Source organism: Orussus abietinus, unplaced genomic scaffold, assembly GCF_000612105.2.
Source record: "Orussus abietinus isolate OABI.00-Male unplaced genomic scaffold, Oabi_2.0 scaffold209, whole genome shotgun sequence".
Taxonomy (NCBI): Eukaryota; Metazoa; Arthropoda; class Insecta; order Hymenoptera; family Orussidae; genus Orussus; species Orussus abietinus.
Window position 1 is genome coordinate 81049 of NW_019394364.1, and position 25180 is coordinate 106228.

Consider the following 25180-nt stretch of genomic DNA (forward strand, 5'->3'; position numbering starts at 1 on the left):
TTTGAACCTCCCGCCGGAAATTTGAACTTCGGGCCGCTCTCCTATTGGCTGTTTCAAAGAAGTTGCGCGTGCGACTGCGCAGTAACCTCAAAACTGAAACCTGTTCACCCTTCTATCGTGCGATACGCAATTGAAACTTATCCGGTGCCGTGTATATTTATTAATTATGTGAACTTATGTTTAAACGACATACAATGGTGCTTTATAACAGAAAGCTTAAGAAACTGGTCGAATCGTTAAAACTGAATCGAAGGCGAACTTAATTCGGGTGTCATTCAAATTGTGTGACCATCGAAGTGCTCGGCATAGTGAGGTTATGTTTAGTGAATTACACGACTGTAGAAATATTAATTACGCTGTAAATACTCGCGAATGAAAACGGTAAATATTACTAAATAGTAGAAAAGTAGATGTATTTGGAAGAATTTGCCAAACTTTATATGATACGTTTATTAGCAAATGGATATTCAACAACTGCGATCTGTCACTTCCATAAGTTCTTATTCATTTACACTTTCCACAGTCGTTGTAAAATTACCTGAATAAGTGAAATTCTTCTGAAGAAAAGGCGTAACTTTAATCTGTGCCATGGCGGAAGAACCTGATGTCATCGGTTACGACACTCCCACGGATGGTGAGCGTTTTATTATGTATAATTCATTCTAAGAATTTCTAGATTAGCTGATTCAGTTATGCTTAATTAGGATGGAGTACAAAATGTTTAATTTAATGTACTCAGTTGGAAATATACTTCCTGAGATATGATAAGGTTAATGAACCGATCGAATTTCAACTGAATTTCATGATCTGATCCCCGTTAAAGCGGATCATGTTGAATTTGTTTTTATTAAACTTCTCTTGTCAGTGCTTCAATGTTTGTACAACGTCATGATATCGCTTATGTCATATGCAAGGAAACCAAGATTCCTCTTATGTGAATATCTTATTGTTTACTAAAATTATGTACATTAGCTCTACCCAAATGAAAAACTGTCATGTACAGGTTTATTAACACTGAATATTGCACGATGTGCAAGTACACGCGAGTCGACTGAATTATGTACAAAATGATCGATCGTTACTTATCGTCACACATCGTGGTAAAAGAATGCGATACTCAATTATAAAGTCAAGACTAATGCTGCTTTGTCGAAAGCTTGTCACATGGGCGTGCGTTACATAATACTATCGAAATAAATAAATGTGTTATTTATGGCTATGAATGGCTGTCGACAGCCCACGAGGGAAACTCGTACAAGTCAAATATATAAGTACCCCAAGTAGCGAATGATCCGGAGATAATAAAAAGTGTGATGACGGTAGGTCCGATGCCTGCGATAATAATATCTTTAGTCTTCACGTGGCCAGCGGCACAGGCTATGGCATTGGGAGGTGTTCCGGCTGGCAAATGGAACGAAAACGAGCAACACAGCGAAGCTGGCAGCATTAGGTATAGAGGATGTATGCGAATAGCCACGCACTGAAATAAAATGACATGTCAGACCTGCATTTTATGACACCGTTAAGGAATATGGAATAACGGATTGGCTGAAAAGTCTTCTGAGACTAAAAACAATATTTTGAGATCAATTGTTATAAATTGAATTAGCTGACGCAAGTGGATAAGATCATGACTAAGACTTACCATTTCTGCTAGAACCGGTAAAATTATATTGGCTATTGCTACATTCGCAGTCAGCTCTGTGACTAACTCTGCGAACAAGCACACAATAAATAATATAGCAACTGCGTTCAGTGCCTTCAGATCTGTCAAGGAGTTGCCCAGCATCTTCGAAAGGCCCGAAGAGGTACTGCCAGCTGCGATGGCAAATCCTCCACCAAGTACCATTATCAGGCTCCAGTGCATCTTTTCGTGAATGGTCTTCCAATTTATCAAACCAGGCGACGGTTTACAGGGCCTCTTTTTGGGGTCCTTGTCAAAAGACTTAAGAAAGTCCAACTTGGAGGGAATTACGAACAACAGAATCACAAGAGCGATAGCAGCTGTCGAGTCCTTGACTTGTCTAGAAATTAAAACCCCATAGATATAAAACATACAAAGAGAATTCCACTTCATTGGATTGGCAAAAAGTCCTGCGACACTGTATCTCCATTTCCAAAGTTTTACAAAAACCTGCGGAGTGTATCAAGAAAAAAATGAATTGTAACAAATTATTTGAGCTTGAGTGAAAATTCTTCAAATTGACAAAATATTTTTTTGGTTCATTGATTTTTTATTCCTGTAGCATATGAATTTACTGTACGGTATTTATTTAAAAATGAATATCATTAAGAGGTTGTACCTCAATAAATAATGACTAATTAGAAAATTCTATCGTCAACGTCGCAAGACTTCCCTGCCGATTCAATATAAGTCCAATTTAGTAAATCAATATTTACGAATTTGTTATGTATTCCGGCCATCCGCGCGTAAATCCCGGTTGCCTGAAGAACCATAGAAAAACGACGATTATAAAGAGGACCGCGACGTTCGTTTCGTACCACGTCATTGGCCCCAGCTCTTTGTATTTCTTTTTTATCATTTCCGTGGCGATTCGCTCCCCTTGTTCGCCGATGTCTATTGCTCTCGCGTCATTACTGTTCGGCCTGAAAAGGCCCATGTACATGATTTGAAGCCAGAGCCACGTTAAAAAACTTGCAGCCAGCATCGGCAATGTCGCGTACAGCATCCAGGACGCGAAATTAATTCCGGGACTCTGGGGGAAGCGCCTGTACAAAAGTACATTAATTAATATATGGTATATTCCTTTTCAACGTTATACTTAATCTTGAGAATGCGATTCTTTCGCCGCACCTTTCGTAGATCCCTTTCAAAGTCAAATTTGTTCCACTTCCCACGACGGTTCCGATGCCTCCTATGCTCGAGGCATACGACGCCGAGAGGAAGTACACCAAAGTCGCGTGTGTCGGTCGTTTTTGCCTGTAATGTCAATTGTAAATAAATAAAATACCAATTCTTTATTACTTTCGTTCTGTATTTTTTTTTTTTTTTTAATACACTTACGGCTCCGTTCCTTCCTCTTCCGAGGTGTCGTCTTGAATGTACATGTTCCCAAGTCCTTGCTGAAATCAGACATTGATTTAGTATCTTCACTTGGGCCAGATAAAAGAAATGACATCCCGTCCGATCGAGACACTGACTATTAATTTAAGTTTCAGAACGGTTAGAGGAGTTCAATGCGCTGATTAGTGGTGACCTTAAATTAAATGCCATATACTGGCACGCATAGTCATTCTTTCATCTCGAGAAGTCAAACTTAGAATGTTTAATGTGGCTTTCGAAGTTTAAGTTGACTTGACCGACGGCTTAATTTAAAAAGAAGAGATTCGAGATTCATTTTTTAACGGCTTTGGTCGATCCGGGCATTTTTTGATTTTTTGGGGTATTATAGAAATTTTTATGAATATAGATTTTTATGAAAAAATTATCTCTTACCGCTTCCAGTTCTAGTAGCACCGTCTCAATTATGGGAACAACCATCGCCGTGGCGGCAGTATTAGAAATCCACATGGAGATGAACATCGTGACGAAAAATATTCCCAGGCTTAGCCTAAGTAAGAGAAAAAATATAAATAATGTACCAAATGAATCCTTTAAAGTATACAAGAGGATGCTTTTATGCGGGATTTGCTTTACACCTAATTGTTCAACGAGTCGTTCGAAAGCTCCGTAACATTTGGTACCACCTAATCTGTACCGATTGTAAGTACTGCAAATAAAGGCCATTTAGTCGACACTTAGGTCGCAGCCATTTCACGCTAAAGTGCGAGCAATTTGCAACTTTCTCCGCAAACATTGCCCCTTCCGGTCAATTAAAGAAGCAGGCGAGAGGAAACATAAAGCTCATACCGTGTAATTAACAATCGGTGATTGTTTCTGCCAGTGAGTCGCCCCGAGACTTGACAATGAAATGTTTGACAATAAAATTGAGCTCGGCGGTGTTAACAGAATTTTACAATGAAATGCTCGGTTAGCTTTAAAATGGATAAGCGATTCCGATAACGTAGCTCTTACGAAATTAATACCCAGTCGGTCATTCATTCCGTGCGTGTAATCATTATTCGTACGCGTTATTGCGTAAGGCATTACAGTTTTGTATTTCGAGGCTTGTTATGCATTCGTGAAGCTCCCTCGAGTTTTCCTTTCTCGCCTGGCGTGGTCGAGAGACGATTGTGTAATTTTTGGAGCCCCTTTAAAAAAACATGTACCGCACGCGAGTCGCGCATACTCATAAGTGCAATTTTTTGGAACAATTGGTAAATTGTAATGCGGATGTTCTCTGTCTCACCTACGGTGGCTGCAGCCGAGAGACTTAATGATAAAAAATGCAATTCGCAAGTGCAACCCGGAGTTCTGTATGACCACTGCGATAACGAGGCTCCCGATGAACATCATCGTGGTGTCGTTCATGTAACATGCGCACGTAACGCTGGAGTCGAGGATGCCCATCAGAGGATACAAGACTACAGGAATCATCCCTGTGACTGGTAAAGGGATGGCTTCGGTCACCCAGAATAGCGCCATCAGCATCACCACGTAAAGGCACCTGAACATCTGAAATGAAAGTGCATGAAGTAGGGCGAATAAATGACCGCAAATCGGATTTCATGGGAAAAAAAAAAATGTATAAACGAGAAAGTGGGGCGCTGTGTAACGCCAGCAGCCTCTGGAAGTCCTGACCTGATGATTATTTATGATGACGATGGGGAGCAAGGTTAACGGGCCCAGAATCACGACGAAGGTCCTCCAATAAATCTGGACGAACCGCAAGAGCAGCCAAAAGAAGCTCCTGTCCCGCCTGAAAGCCCTTAATATTAATCACTTAATCAGGAATTAACACCGCCATTTTATTCACACTCTCCCGGCATTTGATAAGAAACGCTGTCTGGTGTGCAGGGCGTTACAGAATTCCTGCCCAGGGTTTAGTCATCGCAATCCTTGTTGAAAATGGGACGGAAAAGTCCTATACAATTTTTCCCCCACGATGCATAGTTTGCTTGTAATAATTCATTGAAAAAGGAGCGAACCGGGCGCTCTCTGCGACACCCGCCTTGGCGGCCATTTTTCTTTCGATTAATTATTACAGGCAAACTGTGCGCCCCAGAGAAAAATGTCTACGAGACTTTTCGGCTACATTTTGAATATAGAATGCGGCCTTATAAAGCGCAGCCAGGAATTCCATTGCACCCCGGGCATAACAGGGACAATGTGTCGATTACCTAGCGGGAATAAAAGCTTCACTAAATGCCTCCAATTGCACAACGTCGGCAGAACCGCATACTCACATTCTTTTGCCGTCCGGTTCGACGCCCTCCGAGCGGATCTCTTCCTGCTTCGAGTCCATCTCTTACAGTCTTTGTTCACTGAAAAAAAGAAAAAAGCCAATAGAGACAATTAACGCGCGCAATTTCACATCGGCAATTGATATCCACACACGCTCTCGTAGGTATCTTTCGATTTCTCGAATGGTTAATGGAATTCAACGCGACTGCCTTTCGCTTCCCTTTCGCGTGTTCGCGCCCTGCGACGCCATTGGTTGAGCGCACGCATGCGCAAATCAGTCCGAAGCGCACGTCATGGTTAATGAATAAATAATCAAGCCGACGAGCGCCCCTTTCTCTCTATGGCCTTTCTTCCTATACGAGTCATTTCGCCGACCTGATTCGTCCAAGACCGTGCTCGATGACTCGGCCGCGCATGCGCGGCTGCAACGTGCAACGGCACGCTTTCTCGTGTGCAACCTCGCTCGCGAATCCAGTGCACGCATCGGCATCCCGCCTCGCCGAGACCAGCCTGTACGCACGAATTGTTCGTGCAATTCTCCCACGTATATGCGTCCATGTATTATTAGTATCGCGCGAGAAACAATGTAATCGACGCGGCCGAGAAAAAAAAAATGACGGAAGGCATTCGACGACTCCCCGACATTTTTCTGTCGGCAGGGGTGAGTCGTGTCGGTCGACCCTTCTTCCCCTCTTTTATACTTCAGTTCTATGCCGTTATGAACATGGTTAACACTGATTACATTCCGATATTTGTTTCCTGTGTGAAATTTAATTTTATTCGTCCTTAAACTGAGAAATCCCAAAATAAATGTCAAACCAAATGAGGACGATTTGAATTGCGCGCGCTTTTCACCGCAAGGGCGAGTAGGGAACAGGTGTTACACGCGGTTAACTCTAATTTTTTTTTTACAATGGATTGATAAAGGAGAAGAAAGGGTTACGCGTGAAGTTATCGTTAATATAAGTCTCTTTTTGATAGAGAAACCCTCCTCTATATTTAATTTCAAAATGTGCAGTTTCTTCGGTCACGTGAAGAGTCACTGAAAAAATGAAGGTAACAAGTGGAGGGAAGTGCATCGAGTAAGTATGCAGGGGGGATTTATCGGCGAAGGAACTGCATCTCTTCGTGCACTGATTCCATTGTTCGCATTCTGTTCTTCTAGCATTGTAGGAGCATTACATACGTGGAGGCAAGTCAACCATCCTGATCATATCTCATGGTTCATTGGTACCAGTGGTCGTGGTAGTGGTAAAGACATTGAACCTACTTTAAGAGAAAAGAGAGCAGGACTCATTGAAGTTTATTGCCTCCGGTTTTCCCATGACTTTTGTACACGATTTTTCAAGACCTATGAAATGAGGTACTCGTCATGGTTATTCTTTTTTTTTTTTATAAATGATTTGAACACTTTTTTATCCCGAAAGGCACATTGCCAGTTGCGGGTAAAAAGCGTCTAATATTACAAACTAAAGTATATAATCCTAATGTAGACTATTAAAAGGAATTTTTAACACGGATTCTTTTTTTTGTATTTCAGTCTGTCAAGAAGTGCATGTTGCATTTTAGTCGTTTACGAATTGCTTCACCTTTAATTTAAAACCAAGAAAAGGCAAGAGTTGAAAAAGAATTTTCACGCATTTGTTTTTGTCTTTTAGGTAGACAAAAGATAAACGCTGCGTTTTAGTCACCGTTGAGTCTCTTTAACCTTGAATTTGGAACCAGAAAAAGTAGACTATTAAAAGAAGCTTTCATTTTTAACCCGGTACTCCTTTTTTTTTTCTTGTATTTTAGACCGTTAAAAGGCGGACGCTGCATCTTCAGAAATTCGCGGAAAATTGGCTCGTAGGGACGAAAGACACCGATTTCCCGGGGAAATAGAAGAAGAATACGGCGATACGTCAATCCTGGTTTGCGAGAAAACAGAGCGCGATTTATTCGAGTTTATTGCTCTCAATTGCTTTTTTCCCTTGATTTTTATCATCTCCCTCGGACGAGGCGTAATGCAATCGCGTAACCTCATCTCGAAATTCCTACCCCTTGACTGTCCATACTTCAATTCGAGAGCTTGCTCCTCGATTTTCCTCCACTTTTAGCGGTATCTCGTAATCGCGCCTTGAAATTCTCAACCCCGAGTAGGGACTGACAGTTCTACGGTAATAGTTGAAACCGAGATATCGTCGATTCACGCCATTCACCTGTTACTCCATCTAGTTAGATCGATAAAATAATATCGAGTAATTCACTCCGGAAATATCTAATCAAATCTCTCCCTCTTATCGAATCAAGCCCTAACATCGAAAACGTCATTAGATTAATTTCATCTTGATTTCTGCCACGCGGGAAACTATATCAGACCACTTGACAAGAAACGGATGAATTTCTGAACTTGCAAAAATTTAAGCAACGAACATTAATTCATTATTTCCTCTCGGGTTCAAGTCGAGCGACATTCCTGTAATGCTTTGGATTTTTTTTCTCATAGTCGCGCGGTATTCTGTTAATATAAAATTGTACGCATTTGCCAGTGTTCATTATACGATTAAGAGGAATGTGTAACGCGAATCAAGGTTTATCGCGACCTAGACGAAGAAATTTCACAAACACTTTTTTTTTTTTTTTTCCAAACGGTATTTAGAATCGTCGCCCTCGGACTTGATCTTGATTCATCATTCGGCCAAGGTCGGCACACCTGTTGCGAGTTTAATCACAGTTTGTCAGGTACAACTATACGTACCGAATCCCGAATTTCGAGGCGACACGAGTCAGTTTTCAAATTCTTGCGAAATCTCAAAATCGTCATCCAATCTCAGAAATTCATTTTCAATCACGGTGAGTATGAAAGTGGTCCTAATAATTATTATTTGAGGGCCACTTTCATACTTATCAATAGTGTAAAATTGCATGATATATAAAATTGTATGAAATTGTATAAAATCGTAAGAAATGATAGCAACCGCGACTCGCGACTCACCATGCGGTCCGTAGGAGGGCGGGGGTCAGGGAACGCAAGGACCGTGACCTAGGGCACTTTCGCGCGGCGACCCCCCGCGAAGGTCGAGGTCCCGGAAGATCGGCACCAGGTGCGCGGCGCCGTGGCACCGTGGCACCTCGTCGGCTGAAGTCTCAGGCTCGGTCGGGCTCGCTTCGCGGTCGTCACTCGCGGACTGAGCATCGGGTCGGAACTTAGGTACAATTGTCTGCCACCCCTCTCTTTTTCCTCCCCTCTCCAGCCCGACTCCCGGGGGAACAATGGCGAGGCCGTCCCGTCTTCGGGCGAGCGTCCTCCGTGGAGTCCGTGGAGGCGAGCCACCGACCCGCGCGCAGATCCCCGAGGACCGCCGAGCGGGACGGACGTGCCGGGAGGACGAGGAGGACGGTCCGGTAAGTTGGAGAAGGTAGGATGGGGAGATGAAGGAGATGGTATGGTAAGATGGATATGGTATGGTACCATGGTGAATATGGTATGGTAAGATGGACATGGTTTGATAGATGGTTCGACAGACCTAAGGAGATAGTTCAAAAGGGCGAGCTTATTGCCTGGCAACCCATCGGGAACCTCGAAAAGGACGTAGGACGTCGAACCGGGGCCCAGCTAGCCGGGAAAAAGGAAACCCCCGATCAGGAACCGGAATAACGGCCCCCTCCTCGGCAACTCCTGCCGGACTAGGGTGAGAGTTTTACGAACAACCTGCAAGACTCTACCGTGTCTTGTTTGCAGGTTCCCGAGCCTACCCCGAGATACGGTCCACCGGGATGGATTCACAAGGGATGGATCTGCAGAAGCGGGACATAGGAGAATAATCACGTTAAGACGACACCAATTAATTCTAATATTACACTTCTGTAATGGCAATTAAATGTTAAAACCACATGTATACCCCTGAAATAAATACGATACAAAAAAAATTCGCAGTACGTCCTGTCACCCGATGTATCGCTAAACCGTGCACGCCGTTTTGCTTAACTGTAATGAAAAATATTTTTAATTACGTCTCACCCGAACATCGCTCATTATATGTTAATATACAAATGTTGGTATTAAAAAAGGAAGTGGAACTCGTCTCTTCGTTCTCATGCGCCTTCGGGTGGAGATGAGTGTCACACGTACGAGACGTGCTCGTATCTTATTACATAGGAATTGTTCAATGATAGCATGCACGCGGACGGAATACGTAACGGTGAACAACTGCTTTCGTGTATAAAGTGAACTTGGCATATTGAACCAGTGCCGACGTCGCCTCTTGTTCTAACGATTACTCCATAAGTGATGTCAATCTATTAATTACGCGAGTGGCGTGGAAAATCTGCAGACTTCCTAGTCCTTCGGCATCGATCTTCGCGCACGACATTTTAGTTTTGCGTGCCGTATGTGCACATGCACATACGGACGTTGCGTAATGCACATCCCGAGGCGTATAAAATTTAAGGGACCCTTTGGGCGAAAAAAAAAATTCAGCCAAAATCTGGAAACTTGGATAAATTGTATACGCACCGAATGAAATGTTTATTGCGCGTGGTGTGTTTCACGATAAACTAGAAAATCTGAAAAATGTATATTCGGGGTGTGAAGTACCGTGGAATTTTTCTAAATGAATTTATCGACAATGTCTCGCGGAATGTGTCGTACTATATCACGTTAAGGTTTGAATGGCGAGATAGTAAAAGTTTTTTAGCTTGTATCGGGGTATTCGCGTGGAAGATAAATATTGAGGAAATGAATTTCCAATGCCAGCCACGCGCTTAAATGTAGGGCAGCGTGTTAAGAATAAATCTAAATGGATGTCGCTATCCGAAAGTGTAACACCGACCGGCCTTAGGCATCGCCTTTCAAAAGACCCGACCCTGAAGAATTTTCATTATATCTCGCCGATAGACAATTTCTCAAAACGATTGAACAAATTCGATCATTCGAATGCCGGACACGACGAATTTTGGATTCCGTGTTAAGGCCGAATTTCCTCGAAACTTCGCCTTGGCCATTCAATGCTATTGTACATCGATCCACTCGCGGGATTTCGATTGTATGAAAAATATTTGCAGTGTTTAATCCTTATCACCCAGAGGCCGAAATATTACCTGGCATGTTTTATCCCTATCGAAGATTTTTTTTATATTCCTACGTAAAGGTAAATATTGTCACTCCACGTGTCCAGTGCGTACATACGCAAGTAACGAGATAAGCCAAAAAGGTCTGAGGGGATTCCAGAGCACGTATGAAATTCACCTCTTATGATTTGAAACGTTTATCTTGTACCGATAAGAAAATAGGCACATTTTGGAATTTCTAATAATTCTGTACTTCATTCATATTGAAGACGTCCAATTCTCCTGTACCGAGAGTGTGTGAATTTTATGAATACTTTTTTTAACAATTCTACGAGCAGGTGCGCTCGGTTTCGCAACAGTTAATTCCGCAATTTCCTTTATTCTTCCGGATTAGGCCTTATCTAAACGCGGCCTGCAATTAAGGTATTACGAATGAAGGAATTATTTGCCCTTGAATGTGCAGCGTTAATTCCCGATAAATTGGACTGTTACGGTTTAATTCCCCTTTCTTCTTCGCCTCATTGTTTCCGAAATTCTTCCTGGACGTGATAAGGCATTCCTTCCTATCAATTGTTTCCCCAGTAATTGAGCGTTCCCCTTTGTGAACTAAATACGCAAAGTGTCTCGTGGACCGGGAGATGCAACAAGTGTTTGCATCCCATCGTGCAGCGTCACATTGCGCAACAGGTGAAGAATCGTAAGAGATTAATTGACGTATTAGATGGGTACTTGCGTACAGAGATCATCAATATTGGCATTGTCTAGTTGGTGGCACGTGACTCGGGGTCGGCGGAAAACATTGCTAGAAATGAAAATAAACAATGCCCTTTGAAACGAGAAATTAAATTCATGAATTTATGAGAAAAGAAATGTAACGTCGATCCTGTGTACCTAGAAAAAAAAAATGTAATACGTAATTTGATATGCTTGTCTGAAAAAAACCTCCGATGAAATTCCTCAGTCGTTCGTAAATTGACAAACATCGATTGCTGATGTAAATCGAACTCGAAATTTTCGAGCAATTTCGGGTAATAAATTCGTGTATGTAGTTTGGGAAGATTTTTCACGGTTTACGGAAACGATTTCTTATCGGCTTAAATTTATGAGAATTTAAGACGTGAATGAAGTCGCCATACGTGACATTGCCAAACCGGAGATTTTCAGTAATCTTTGCCTTATCAGCGGAACAAACAGTGCGCATATAGTCCGAAGATTCATGATTGATTTTGTATGATAAAGATCATCCTGAGGATGAGATGACCTGACAATTAATATCGTAAACCGGCGTATACAAATCGGATAATGATTTTATTCAAATTTTTATTTATGTCGGGTACCCTTCGCTTAAATTTAACTTTTTTAATCCATGTTCTGTCGTGTATGTAAACTTATTTATGCATTTCTTTTTAATTATTAAATCAAAATAGTATCGCCTTTTATGTGTGATAATTATTATTTCTACCGTACTAGATATAGGTTTTAATTAGTAAACGAGGGATTAAATTCCCTCGGGGCTGTCGTTACGAGTTCTGGTGAATCTGCCTTTTGAATCTATCAGAGATTCGGAATCCCTTTCTTAACAGATATCAATTCATCATTTTTGACAACTCTGACGTTCGCGCACATGTGCTTATCCCTTAATGTCGGCTTTGACGTTTTTTCCTTTCGTCATCGACGTCTCTCTCTAGTCAGCTTTTTATTAAATTCGCATTAAGAGGGATCGAAATCAGCGCATTGGAAAGGGAAGACAGAGATAAGCATCGACAAGACGTCGTGTCTTATCGGAGGAGTCATGCAAAATATTTATTCAAAATTTGAAGCACTATGACACCTCTCTTTTTTTTATTCAACATTTATTAACACAAACATACCGTCCTAATTAAATCGAGAAATACTTCTAATTACACATGTGCTTCACATTTTTAATATTTGCACTCTCCGACATTTGTCAAATTTTGAATCTTTTTTTTTTTTTATTTCAAAACTGAAATCATGGAATTATTCTATCTCTCATTATTTTGTATTAATTGTCGACGCGAACGTACCGCGAGGAAATATTTCTAATTTCGATTTACGATCAATATTCCTGATTTAAAAATGTTGAATGTATTTTAGTAGGAATTTTGTTGGAAAAAAAAAAGAAAATGGTCTCTTTTTGCTTTCAGAAAAGTATCGCGTGTACGCCAGCATTTCCTTTGCATTTCTACTGTTAGGAATCGGAGTTCCATTATGGTGGTACACGACTTCGGTACCGAGAGTACCTCTTCCTTATTCCGGAATCGAAGGTCTCTCGGATCTAGAGATGAAAATCAAAACGAAAATCCTAATCGCCGTGGTGGACAAAAGGCGAGCCGAGACGCTGACGGAAGAGATACGGAAAAACTTCGAAAAGGCTGGTATGAGTTTCTGCCAATCGATAAATATGTTTAATATCTGATTAAACATATTAAGATTGCCCTGATTTCCATGATACATTTAGCCCAAAATCTGTCAAGGAAGTAAAGACTAAGAGACCGTTAACAATCTCATTGATTATTGAACGACCGAGCTTATCTGATAACCGAAAATCAGTAGACGAGATGTAGGAGAAAACTCGGCTGAGTTTCGCGCCAAGTACATGCAAAGACAATGTTTCTTAACGGGGAAATGGTGTAATAATTTTTCTCAGCCATTCCTCGAGACCCAATCTCTAATTTATGAGGTGCCCTTTAAATGCTACAAATTTTTAAATTTTACTCCTTTTGTTCTATTATGGAAACAGTTAAGAAAAATGTCTTAGGCGGAGTTTGTTCTTCCCACAGTGGACGTTTCATGTTTATTTTTTTTCCATAGAGCTGTTCAACCTTGAGGTGGTTTACGAAGTGATTTCTAATAACCTGGTGCCAGCCGGCACCACGATGAACGACTTGAAATGGATATCTGAAACTTTTGACATTGAAAAAGGCGAGTTGCTGCTCCTGGAAGTCCGAAGTATGGAGAAAAGAGTCCTGGTCGGTTCTAGAAGAAGCATATACTTTTCCAGCGAAGCCAGTAAGACGAATTCTGCATCTAAGGCGTCTTTTCTATTGCGGGAATATCTTACTTCGGATTTTTCTTATTTCTTTAATTTTTCAGACAGCACTCATTTATGCGAGGTCCTGTCCCAGTGGATATTACAGGACAAATCCTTGGCGTTGACAAAGAATGCCTTGACAAAACCCACCGAGTACAGTTTGGACACAGAAAATAGAAGACGATTTCCACCGAGTCCGGCGTACGATATTTTACTTACAGTAGTGAATCCAGATCCTGAGAAACTGAACATTGAGTGGAACTTGCAAAATATCGCCGAAGGTAGGTCGGTCAAAAAAAAAAAAACCCTCGAAAATGTAAAAATTCCGAACTTTCTGCGAGCGAAAAAAAAAATATTAAAAATATTGTACAAAATAAATGTATGAATACATAGGACCGTAAATTGATAATGGATTTTTTTCCAGAGTACATCGAGCCTTTCGTGAACGAGTTATCCCTGGTCGGCAATTTCTCGGTAAAGTCTCAGTGGCTGTACTTGGTGCAATTAGGAGTCATCCCAAAAGAAGTACCTGATAGTAGCCCATTGGGCAGACATTACGCCCTGACCGAGAACGTCCTGCCGCTCGTGATAACGCCATTGGAGAAAAAATTGGGTAAAAGCTGCTCTTTTTTTTTTTTTCTTTTTTAAAGCAAATTGAAGAACATTTCACGTGGAATTTACTTTCCAGCCTCGCAGGTCAGTCTCCATCCTTGCATAAATCTGGTGATGTACATGGTGCCATGCGAAGAGGCGCCTCTTTACATCTACACCCGGAAAGGTCAGCGTTCCATGATGGGAAGTAACGCGGAGGCATTTCTCTCGCCGAGGTAATCCAACTTTCCCTGTTCCCCGTTCTTCCTTCCCTAACGAAGAACTTTCTGTGACATTTCACCCCGGCAGTTTGGCAAACCCGATTTTTTCCCCGCAGATGGGGAGGTGTCGTCATTGCCAATCCTCTGTCCACCGCATGCGAGGGAAAGGAGGGTAACAAAATCGTGAGCGTCAATCCCGACGAATCGTCCATCATGGGAGTCTTCCACGTACAGCTGAGACTACTTCTGGGACTCCAGGACCTGGTATCGCGCAAGACAGATTTTTTAAACACGCGCGAAAAATTAAAACAAAAGGCTCCGATCATTAAAACCGTTCCTTCTGACGAGGAGCTTTTCGTTACGTCTATTGTTTTTTAGAATGAAACGCGGTACGATATGTGCCCATAATTATGAAAGTGGTCTAAGTCATATATTTTTTGTTTCGAAATTACATTGAATTAATTTCATTTGAAACAATGTGGCGTGAAATAACTGATAAACTCATTTTTTTTTTCAATTTTGACTTAGACCACTTTCATAATTATGGGCACATATGAACACGTGTCTAACAATTTTTTTTTTATGACCCGTGTTCCCTCAGCGTCCCTACGCGGAGTAGCGGTGCAAATTCAGGACAATAGACAAAAGACGTCTTTTAACGTTAATGTGGAATATGAGCATGTGCTTAATAATTCTTTCTTTTTTTTTTTTATCGCATCCGTTTCTCCAGCATCCGATAAGCGGAGTGACGGTGACGCCACCTCCGAACCTGAAGCCCAGAGACTGGGAGCTGGACGGCCTCCTGAGGATCCGCTCCGTGGAGCAGCTCACCTCGGCGAAGCTCACCCTGCAGTCTCTGGCTCAACTCCTGGGGGAGATAAGCAACATCGTCATCACCGACACAGTCGGGGACCGAATAAAACGCGCCCTGGACTGCGTGACCCGGTCGGCAGACCTCCTGAAGAAGGGCCGACTCGAGGAAGGTTTCCTCCTGAGCAAGGAAGCCTTCGTCGCGGCAGAGAAGGCCTTCAGCGACTCCTCGCTCCTGGCGTTGCTCTACTTCCCGGAGGACCAGAAGTGAGCGAGTTAACTCCCCTTGTGAAACTAATTAGATCATCCCATAAGCTCGCCGAGGAATTCTTTTCCTTTTTAACACGTTCCCTGCCGCGTGGGGCGTATGCGCCCCACGCTGAACTTTCCGTTCAAGCCATTTGGTATTATCATTGTAAAATGAAGAATTTTTTAAAAATTCATTATGTAGTTAATTATGGGGATCTTAATACTATTGCTGATGCGCTTACTTAATCGTGGGGCGTATACGCCCCACTTCAAGTCTTCAAAAAACGGTCTGGCAGGGAACGTGTTAATGAACTATGAGCTACCCGACATCTTCAAGGTCTCCACCCTGGATTTCAGATACGCCGTGTACATTCCGCTGTTCCTGCCGGTGTTGATACCGGTGTTGTTGTCCCTGAGGAACATACGGCGGTACTATTTTAAGCCCAGCCGGAGCGAGAACCTGGAGGCCCAGGGGGAGGAAGAGGAGGCGACGAAACTGAAAACGGAGTAGCCGATGCCCGTCTCGTGGAGGACTGATATTTACCGGGATGATCTGGGAGTCCCACCTCCGCGGACGAGTCTCCCTTTAGTCACACCTGGACCGCCTGGAGGAGGTCGAGGAGGTCGGGCCGTGTCTCTTATCCTCCCAATATTTTTCTACTCTGCCAGGTCCCCACCCCGAGTCACCGTCGTATCTTCTGCACCTCGAGATCGTCGTCCGAGCGTTCCTTCGCGAGTCATATTTAGATTATACCTCATATCTGCGCCCGATCGCGATTAAACGTCTCTCGAGTTAATTCTTTAATTGTCGGTTAAGAAACGCGGGCACGTCGTCTTGCTTGCACTTGGGTCGTTCGAACGTTCCTTCGCGGGTGCAACGGAGCCTAACTGACTTGGACGCGACTGCAATTCGCGATTATATGCAGCAGTGGTCATTTTTAGATTACGCTTCGTATCTGCACTCGATCGCGAGGCGTTTGAAGCTCTGCCCCTTGCGACCGACGAATTCATTTTTTTTTAGTTATCAATAATCGCGGGCACGTCTTGCTTGCACTTCGCGTCCATTTTTTTTTTGTTATCAATAATCGCGGGCACATCGTCTTGCTTGCACTTCGCCTCCATTTTTTAATTATCGATAAACGCAGGTGCATCATTTTCCTTGCACTTAGGTCGTACCAACGTTTTTTCGCGATTATGCAGCGCCGGTCATTTTTAGATCATACATCGAGTCGAATCGCTATTGAACGCCTCTTGCGACGTGAAGCATCTACGAATCCCGAGTTTAATTACCGCGTCGAAGAGTCCAAAACATATGCGCAATTTTGTATTAAAAAAGAAATAGAAAAACACGTATCGGTTAAGGTGTGGTGCCAAGTACCAGAAACGAATACTTCCGATAAGATACCTTCAGGTACCAAATCATTTCCTGTGGTCGAAGAGCTAGTACCTCGAGTTTAGGTATCAACCCTTTGCCGTACAAACTTTCCGACTAATATACATATTTTGTACGTTATCCTAACGGGCTTAACTCGGATTTTAAGGCGGCCCTTCGATCCACGCACTAAAGAGAACGAATGTAAAGTGTTTCACGGGTTTTATTAAATAAAAAAAAAAAGAAAGAAAAAGAAAGAAATAAAATGGAATTCTGTGATCGAAGCGTGTCACGAGGAGTAGCTTAAAGTTCCTCCTCAATTTCATAGATTTCCCAAGAACTCTCCTAAATTTCAATCTTCCCTTCCCGGACCTTGACGAGGGACTTTTTACGCCCGTTCTTATTTTTTTCATTTTCACCCAGATGCACTCGCATGCATACGTCCACACATGCAAACTCAAGGGCTTCTAAGGACATCCATAAATATTTCGCATAAAGGATGACGAGGTCTCAGAAAATCCAAGATGGCGTCCCACTCCTGGAAGTTCTCACCGTTACGCGAAATCCCGAATATCTTTCGCTCTTAGCTCTCGGATGTGAATCAATCACCATTAGATCGTTAGAAACAATTAATAATAATTATATATATGTATATGTATGTACACGTATATCAAATCATTCCTCAACCAGTTACCAAAAGGTTACAAAAAAGGTTGTCACGTTAACGTTAAAAAAAAAAGGAAAAAGAAAAAGAGAAAAAAGACGAGTGCTCATCTACCGCAAGGGATAGCTCCTCTCTCTTCGCGATTACTCTTTTCGTCCGAAAATCCGCGATCAGTGGTCACTGGTGTCTTAAGAGATCGTTAAATCTAAGATTAGTGTCAACTCGTGTCGATCGAGGCCTCGCGACCTCGAACTACGGTCGCACGAAGAAGTGCCCGGCGGTGTAAAAAAGGAAATATTGTATGTAATTGTACGGGTGACCTCGACCTGAACTTTACGAAAGAGTGATTAGAACTAATCGTCCTGGAGGTTTCCTAAATTTCACAAAGTACCTCAACGCATCCCTAGAGGTGTACGTGTGGTGATCTTAGATCGTGCAGCGGAGAGAGATTGGTAATGTGCAGTAGTATTAAGTAGTAGTAAACGTGTAAAAGTGGTAGTAACGGTAATAGTGATAAAAATACTTGTGCAGTATAAATAGTAGGTTAAGGGGATGTGAAAGTGGCATCCGAGAGATCAATCGAAGTTTCCCTCAAAATTGGATATACCGAATCGTTTCAAGCTTCGCATCGTGAACATGGAGGCTCTAAGAAAGGACCCATGAAATTTCACTCTTTTTTTTTTTTCTTACAGAATATTGACAAATTAATAATTTCATGGGTGTCCGGACCTTCCTTACAGCCTCTGTATTCACGTTGTGAAGCTTGAAACGATTCGGTACACCTTTCGGAGGAAAGTTTCATTAATAAGACCTCTTTGACCGCACTTTCGCGTCGCCTTGGAAACCAAAATGGCGTCATCGCGCACGAGGGTCGCCGACGAGGACCCGAACGGTAGGTGAGCAAGGGCACTTGTAAGATTCGAATAAAAATAAATTAGTCGACGAATTGAGGTACCTATCCGTACGGAGAATAGAAAAAGATAGAGAGAGAAAGAGAGAAAACAACAGGAGTTAAGTCAACAGGGACTTTGAACTAGCTGTATCGCGTGCTGCAGTGCATCGGCGACATTGTGAAATACAGGTACTCCTTCGCGCGTTGCGTAGTCCGACAGGTACATCCTCCCTCGATTGTAGTCCTTCGTCGCTTGTTGGGTGAGCTAGAAAAAAGAAAGAAGAAGAAGAAGCGAGTGAAAAAGGTGCCTACAGAGGACTTCGTTTATGTCGTAGTAACCCTGGCTCTTCCAGATTCGCCGTAAGTGTTACGCTCAGAGGGAGAAGTACCTTTTCTCCGGAGACTATGGAGTCGTCTGGGAGAATCTGAACACACAGGACAAGCTTAGCGCGCAGTCCAATCAAGTGAGCTGCCAGAGCCATGATGGTGATGCCACGGGAGTGCTGCGGCACGACCAGCAGAATCAGCTGGGAGTTTTTCATGCGATGCAGTTCCTGCGGCAATCCCCTTACGTTGTACTCATTCAGGCTCGGCCGATATAGAGACAAACCCATCGATCTGAGAAAGGTAGGTAGGGAAAAGTTCCGGGGTATCGGCGAGCGCTTCGACGGGACGAGTACTCACTCGATCAACGGGGCGGCTGAATTCTCAAGCCAGAAAAAATCCTTCCCCACCACTCCGACGTATAAGTCTCGCTTCTCGGAGTCTGGCAACAACGAGTTGGTCCAATCTGAAACACCGCTAGCTGTTCAAATCCGAATATGGAGTTATTAGGTCATACCGCGTCATGTCTAGCGTCGACTTGTTCCATGAGTTCGCGGACAAACATTTAAAAGTCTTTTCCTTTCCTGTTTCATCTTCTTGTGGCAACGAGTAAGAACTTACGCTTCGCAGCGTTTCGTTGTAAAGGGGAAAAAAAAAAAAGGAAATGTCTCTCTGGGACGACATTTGTTTAAGCGTGAAATTATTTCATATTTATTTCACGGATATGAGACCCACGGCAAAAGAAATTTATCCAGGAACTTATGGAACGACATCCTCGTTTTGGCGATTAAAGATATCCTGAAGTTCGTAAATGTACGTTTGAATTTCAATGAATTTTTCTAAGGCTTGGATGTCACTTCAGGGAATATTACGTTAGTCATCGAAGGGCCCTACTTCAGTCTACTCGAAACTCAACGCCGATCTATCGACCCATAATTAAACTGTCACAGAGATAATCGACCTCCGAACAGTCTCGGGAAAGTTGTTGAAAATCGGAAATACCTATGAAACGGTTAAAAGGGTGCACGAAAGCTCTGCGGAGAAACTTTGAGGCCTTCCTACATAATATACTCCAAACTGAAGGTATCTCACTTTCACAGGTCACGCCGTTGTTCTTCGACCGTCTGGACCATTCTCCAGCCAGAGTGCAGAACTGTTCGAAGTTTATCCTCTGACTAGCCGGATCCTCTTTCGTGGAGCAGTTCTTTAACAATGTCTCGTAGGACTCTGGAAAGAAGCGAAGAAGATTAAACACCTCGTAGAGTATCCTTCGAGTCGAAGACCCCTCATCGATCAACCATTTTTCCCTTCGCTGATATGATAGCTTTCATTTTTTTTTTCCTGTCACAAAAGCTCAACGAAGAGAAGAAAAGAGTAGGAAGCTCAGGAAGTTGAGAAGTACTAGCACGTCATTTATAACAGTATAAAGCGTTTATGTCATCGGCAAGACGTATTACGACCATATTAATCACTCGTGATTAGTCACACCGAGTTACCTGATTTGTTCACGGTATTGAGCAGCTCTGAAACGGATACATTACACTTCGCGTTGGACTGCAGCGCGATCCATGCCTGAAAATATAGAGGATGTAAAGAGTCGAAGTACTACGTCGAGGAGTCATGTACTTACTTCACCCAAACTTACTGTTCCAGTGTCATTGACGTCTATCGCCTTGAAAATTTCTCTTAACGTTCTGAAAATTAAAACGATTTCAACGTCATTTAGCAGATATATATATATATATTTTTTTCATCTACATTTAATTATATTATTTAAACAAACATGCGTACATTACGTCCGTCCCGTTTTGACCGAGAGAAAGCCGAACAGGCCTGATCCCATCTTCGGTCGTCAGATCCTGTACAGTAATAGTTTCGCGGAGTATCTGTAGAAAAAAAAGCGATCCTGGTTTTTAGTTGCATTGATTTTTCCCAATCATTGTATCGGGTTATTCAATAATTTCGCGGGTCCCAGATTTATCTCTTGCAACGAAACAAGCCACGCATAAATTAATAACGAATTCTCAAGCTGTTGATCGCATCTAGAAAATTCGCTGCAAGTGAAATTCCTTAGAGAGCTCGTGGAACGATAATTAGTCTCACAACTCAATTAATTACCTTAGAAGTACAGTTGAGAGCGACAGAGACACTCTCGAATATAGGTATCCTCTGCCTCTCGACGAGGTATTGAAGTACAAGCAGCCCATTCATCAAATCATAATATTCCCTGGAAAGAACGGAGAGCTTATTGAGTGAAAGAAAAATTCGTGAGGTCATGAACACCTTATTAGATATTAAAATATTATGACCGTAACGTATACTTTTTGCTTTCGCTGTATGCAAAAATTTTGCATTATTTGAACATGCACTCGCAGTAAGATTTTGTCTTTCGCTTTGATTTTTCCTTTCGATACAAGTATTTTCGTTACAACCCAATTAAATACTCACTGCGTAGAGACAGTCTCCCCAAGAATGGTCTGACCCTGTCGATAAGGGTAAATGACGAGAACGAGAGAGTCGCTACGTGTAGCTGCCAGCTGAGCTGCCTCGATGATCCCTGCACTGTTGCGAGTCTGGTTGTCGATGACGAACAATAAAACGCGAGCGGTTTGCTTCGCTTCGTACTCTTGAGCTATGAGCTCCGGTCCCCATTGAGACACTTGCTGGAAAAGATTGGGTGACTTCACATCGCATGATTCCTTTATTCCTAAGTAAAAGGGACTTACAGGATTGTAGTACGTGATGCCAAGGCTTTGCAGAGTTGGTATCGCTATTTCTGACCTCCATGTTGTAGGATTACACGATCCACCCAAGAATACCTCATATGCCATCCTTTCTGCAAACGATATGACATCATCAATAAAGGTGGAACAATCGATCGAGAGGCAAAGATACGGAAATCCTTGCTACTAACTTGAACCAATTTTATGATTAGTATCTTTTCCATCACAGTGCAACGAATGGGAGGTGCTCATAGGAACAGCTGCTCTAGAATACGAAACAGCAAATAAATACAACTTGGGTGCAAATATATAGAATAATTAAAATAAGCATCCTATATTATCACACTCAAACAATTCTTCTTCGCTCTTGCAGGAGGATTTGATATTCTTAACACTGTAGAACTTTGACTTGCTTCGAACTCATGTGCCGTCGAGTTAATAAATGTATCTTGTTGGAGTGTGCTAATAGTAATGCCGCAACTATAAACAACTATTATAAACACTGAGCATACTTCCAAATATCAAATCCTGTTGCAATGAAAAACAGCACTCCACGCTTCAACATCATTAATCTAGGTCGTTATAAATTACAACCAATCGCTCTACACCGTTTCCCTGTAACAAACAGGAAAACTGGAGTTTATGCTCGAAGACTTGTGTATGCTTCTTGACACAGTTATTCGTAGTCATATTTATCATGCTGTATTAATCGTGTCAACTTTACCCTCGTTCGCACAAATGTGCAAGCCCGGTAGCGAACAAACGAAGATCCTCAAACATTATACATGCGTCAAGACTGATTTTCTTGTGGACTTCAGCGCATGGCAGCGTTTCGTATAGCTGCCACCAGCTTCGAAACAACTGCATCACGTATGTCAGATTTACCTAGAAAGACGACGAGTACTTATTAGTTACATACAATCAGGAACTAGAGTCAATGACGCGTGCAGAGGTTGTACTCACAAATACTCTGAATCTGGCAAGCCGGATCAATTTGGAAAGCCAACAAAGAATCCGTTGTCCTCATAGTTTACAAGGTAAATATATGTAATAAATCTTTTTTCAAAGAATGACTTCCTTCTCCTGGTTTCCGATGACACGGATCTTCAGGTATCCCTGAAAAACAACCGCAACGTCAAATACACGTTTAAGAAAATCACTTACAAATGTTATTACGAATTTCACGCATACGTCAGATTTCTCATACATCAAGTTTTCATTTCTACTTGCTAACAAAACGTCAAGCGAATCTAGAATACCAAAAGCATTCCTCTCGCTTATACTTTTGTAGCAACATTTCTCCTTTAATAACCCGAATCCTCTGAGCATTATAAAGCTTTGGCAACGAAGCAGTAATCAATAATTTAAGAAAATCTATAATAGAGGTAATCGTTATATCAATTCCAAGCATCCTCGATCCTCCTGGTCCCTCCTAAGCCCTGGTTCCTCGTTCCTGGCACTAACCTCGGAGTAGTCTCCTGGATTCTGGTCCCAGGGCACGGAACGTAGGTCTGACCCGTCGGGAAAGTCCCTCTAAGCATCGTTAACGGCGACAACCCCCAGGTGCCAGAACTCCCCCGAGTGGCGTCGACAGGAGCGATTCCTCAAAGTTGCCGCGACTCGGAGTGACGGCGCGATCGAACTCGCGTACTCCCGCTATTGCTCATACTTATTTATACACCGTTATATTTAAAATGAAAGAAACGCCTCGTGCAATCGTCCCAGCCGAGCTCCCGCGTGGCGATGCTCTCGCATTTTTCCGAAGAGAAGCCTCGAGGAGGCCCCGTCGACATGGTGCACCGTCTGGCAGGAGGCGTCGGGACGCCCGGGTCGAGACACCGCGCCGATCGCGGACGCGTCACACGTGAACACACGTGAAAACACGTATAACACCTATAATCACGTTTAAACACGAACCCACGCGATGGCTCAAACTTGTAAACAAGCGAATTCTTAGGTCAAACTCGAGGTTCCGAGGTCTTGAGTGCGCACCAGAGTCCGTCGACGCCGCGATTGGCGCAGTCCGCGCCGCCGTCGCGCACCTCACCCTCGGGAAGTCGCGCCTCCTGAAGTCGCGGGCTCGACCAATCACAGCGCGCGGCTGGCCGCGCTCGACCAATCACGGCGCGCGGCGGCTGGCGCTCGACCAATCAGAGGCGCCCGCGGGGTCGGCCCAACGAGAAGTCTCGCGAGATCGCTCACTCCCAGGTGAAGTTGGACAGAGGCGACGGATCTCGCTCGGGAGCGTGCTACGGCGCACTGTGGCGTCGGCCCAGCGCGCGCGGCACCCCGAGCGACTCGGGAATGACGTAAACCTCCAACAATGAGGCGTGATGTCACACGCGGCGAGGTTCACACGGGACTCGAGCCGCCGCCACCGCCGCGCGAAGTAAAGGGGACCGATATGCGCGAAACCGCTGCCCGGTTTTCATCAAATATGGTATGCGAGTTCAGGCGAAATCGCCGCTCGAATCGCGCCCGAGCCTCGAGCCATGGACTCGACTAGTTCACGTGGGAGGTTAGGTCTCGGAATCGAGCTTTCTAGCCCTGCCCAGACCTGATCGGAGTTCAGACCCAAGCCAGACTTCGGGGAGAGAGCACCTCTGGACCACCTGTCGCACTTGCTTTTTCATGTAACCTCTTATATCTCTTAATATAGACTCCCGAGTTTAGAAATGAGAGCAAAGCGGCGAAATATCTTTTTTCAGTGAATTATTAATTATATTCATCTTTACGTAATAGTACCGAGAAGATTTACATCGACGCTATCGTTAATGTCAGTGCGTTATCCTCTTGGATAATTGACATTCAGAGTGAAATAAATAAAAAGAAAATAAGCTTCATATTTAAAGCATACGATATCCATGTACCCATTTTTATCTTAAAATCAAGGTAGTCTAGGATCACACGTTAAGAAATAAGATTACTATTTATCGGGTTGGCCTGTAAACTCATGCGATTTAAATATTTAAAATCCATATCTCCCCCAAGTAAGGAATTGAAACACCATCAGAGCGTCGTAAGTTGCCAACAAAGGAAACCATATTATTAAACAATATTTTCATATATTACCTCATGAAATAATTTTTTTTTAAACACAGAAAGAGACGGGAACTCATCACACAGCCCAATATATTCATTTCCATGTATCAGACTTGAGACAACCGCGTAAACCCTCTCGTTAGTGTTAGTAAGTTATTCACTGGGCTAATCATTGACACCCGAAGTGAAACGATAATAAAAAAAAAGGAGTTTTGCTTTACAGTGGCCACGCACCCATTTTTATCTTAACCTAGGTGCCTATATTTAATAGTTATCGACCCTCTTTCTCTCAGTTAGAAGCAATGGCTATGGAAAGTCACCTGAGGGAGGAATTAATAGCGATGAGGTGGCGGATGATTATAAGGTGATTTTGAAATCAGGTACCGAAAATCCAGGAGTCATCGAGAGCGCCGACTTGGGCTGTGGAAGGTCGCTCGCCTTGCGCTGGAGTGGATGTTTGGGATGACGGAGAGTGACGTCTTGTCCTGGAGAATAGATCGATTGGAATAGGAAATTTACAGTGACACTGGAGGCGAGGTAAAAATTCGAGAGGCGAGGATACTCGTGGGCAGTTCGGGCGGGAGCGCGCTGGTCCTCTTCTTTCTACTTCTTCGATTTTCACATGTCGACTCGACGCGCTCGATTTTTACACTCGTGTACGGCGATTGCGGGACTCGAGTTACTCGATAGCGTCGCTCGTTTCGACGGACACGAGAGCACTGTGTACAGACTGCGCGTCAAATTTGTGACGTAAAATTTGTAATCAAATTGTGACCCTTCACAAAATGGCGTCACGCTCGCGCGTCTCGCGGAGGAAGTCACGTGTCGCCACCTGCCGACCGATGCCGGAATTTGAGGTTAGCGCGAAAACCCGACTCAAGGTTGA

The 25180-nt window shown here is 43.1% G+C and overlaps 3 protein-coding genes across 11 annotated transcripts; 1 reads left to right on the plus strand and 2 right to left on the minus strand.

The window, feature by feature from the left end:
* The first annotated feature begins 115 nt into the window (after positions 1-115).
* Positions 116-16902, plus strand: LOC105694544 (GPI transamidase component PIG-S). 2 transcript variants are annotated; one of them, XM_012415322.1, is made up of 10 exons: positions 116-381; positions 524-634; positions 12520-12750; positions 13187-13384; positions 13469-13687; positions 13831-14019; positions 14095-14233; positions 14335-14482; positions 14949-15295; positions 15635-16902. In XM_012415322.1, the coding sequence occupies exons 2-10, from the start codon at positions 589-591 to the stop codon at positions 15786-15788; spliced, it is 1671 nt and encodes a 556-aa protein (XP_012270745.1). In that variant the 5' UTR covers positions 116-381; positions 524-588; the 3' UTR covers positions 15789-16902. The 2 variants fall into 2 exon arrangements, with proteins under 2 accessions (XP_012270745.1, XP_012270747.1); XM_012415324.1 differs by having other exon boundaries at positions 116-634; positions 15615-16902.
* LOC105694543 (protein I'm not dead yet) lies at positions 795-8459 on the minus strand. Its single transcript, XM_012415321.1, has 10 exons — positions 8280-8459; positions 5308-5385; positions 4703-4820; positions 4311-4576; positions 3458-3572; positions 3026-3084; positions 2816-2941; positions 2401-2730; positions 1646-2024; positions 795-1480 (listed from the first exon to the last, which is right to left on the minus strand). Exons 2-10 carry the CDS (start codon positions 5364-5366, stop codon positions 1217-1219), a joined length of 1716 nt encoding a protein of 571 aa, XP_012270744.1. The 5' UTR covers positions 5367-5385; positions 8280-8459; the 3' UTR covers positions 795-1216.
* Positions 16903-18095: 1193 nt separating the features above from the next.
* On the minus strand, positions 18096-25051 carry LOC105694545. Of its 8 annotated transcripts, XM_023432031.1 has the most exons (16): positions 24857-25050; positions 24679-24779; positions 22717-23145; positions 22216-22368; positions 21977-22137; positions 21444-21517; positions 21256-21365; positions 20978-21210; positions 20648-20756; positions 20321-20415; positions 20160-20223; positions 20026-20101; positions 19532-19756; positions 18890-18995; positions 18595-18823; positions 18096-18470 (listed from the first exon to the last, which is right to left on the minus strand). In XM_023432031.1, exons 5-16 carry the CDS (start codon positions 22117-22119, stop codon positions 18330-18332), a joined length of 1605 nt encoding a protein of 534 aa, XP_023287799.1. In that variant the 5' UTR covers positions 22120-22137; positions 22216-22368; positions 22717-23145; positions 24679-24779; positions 24857-25050; the 3' UTR covers positions 18096-18329. The 8 variants fall into 8 exon arrangements, with proteins under 8 accessions (XP_023287799.1, XP_023287800.1, XP_012270748.1 ...); XM_023432032.1 differs by having other exon boundaries at positions 20175-20223; positions 24679-25051; XM_012415325.2 differs by having other exon boundaries at positions 24679-25050.
* Between the last annotated feature and the right edge of the window lie 129 nt (positions 25052-25180).

Excerpts from the sequence above, each read along its gene's own strand:
- LOC105694545 (XM_023432031.1), bottom strand. The coding sequence starts at position 22,119 with ATGCAGTTGTTTCGAAGCTGGTGGCAGCTATACGAAACGCTGCCATGC. Across the intron at positions 21,518-21,976 it reads GCACATTTGTGCGAACGAGG|AGCAGCTGTTCCTATGAGCA; the intron begins GTAAAGTTGACA and ends TTCGTATTCTAG. Across the intron at positions 20,102-20,159 it reads GAACAGTAAGTTTGGGTGAA|GCATGGATCGCGCTGCAGTC; the intron begins GTAAGTACATGA and ends CTATATTTTCAG.
- LOC105694543 (XM_012415321.1), bottom strand. The coding sequence starts at position 5,366 with ATGGACTCGAAGCAGGAAGAGATCCGCTCGGAGGGCGTCGAACCGGAC. Across the intron at positions 3,573-4,310 it reads CTCGGCTGCAGCCACCGTAG|GCTAAGCCTGGGAATATTTT; the intron begins GTGAGACAGAGA and ends TCTCTTACTTAG. Across the intron at positions 2,942-3,025 it reads GAAGAGGAAGGAACGGAGCC|GCAAAAACGACCGACACACG; the intron begins GTAAGTGTATTA and ends TTGACATTACAG.
- LOC105694544 (XM_012415322.1), top strand. The coding sequence starts at position 589 with ATGGCGGAAGAACCTGATGTCATCGGTTACGACACTCCCACGGATG. Across the intron at positions 635-12,519 it reads TTACGACACTCCCACGGATG|AAAAGTATCGCGTGTACGCC; the intron begins GTGAGCGTTTTA and ends TTTTGCTTTCAG. Across the intron at positions 13,385-13,468 it reads ATACTTTTCCAGCGAAGCCA|ACAGCACTCATTTATGCGAG; the intron begins GTAAGACGAATT and ends TTAATTTTTCAG.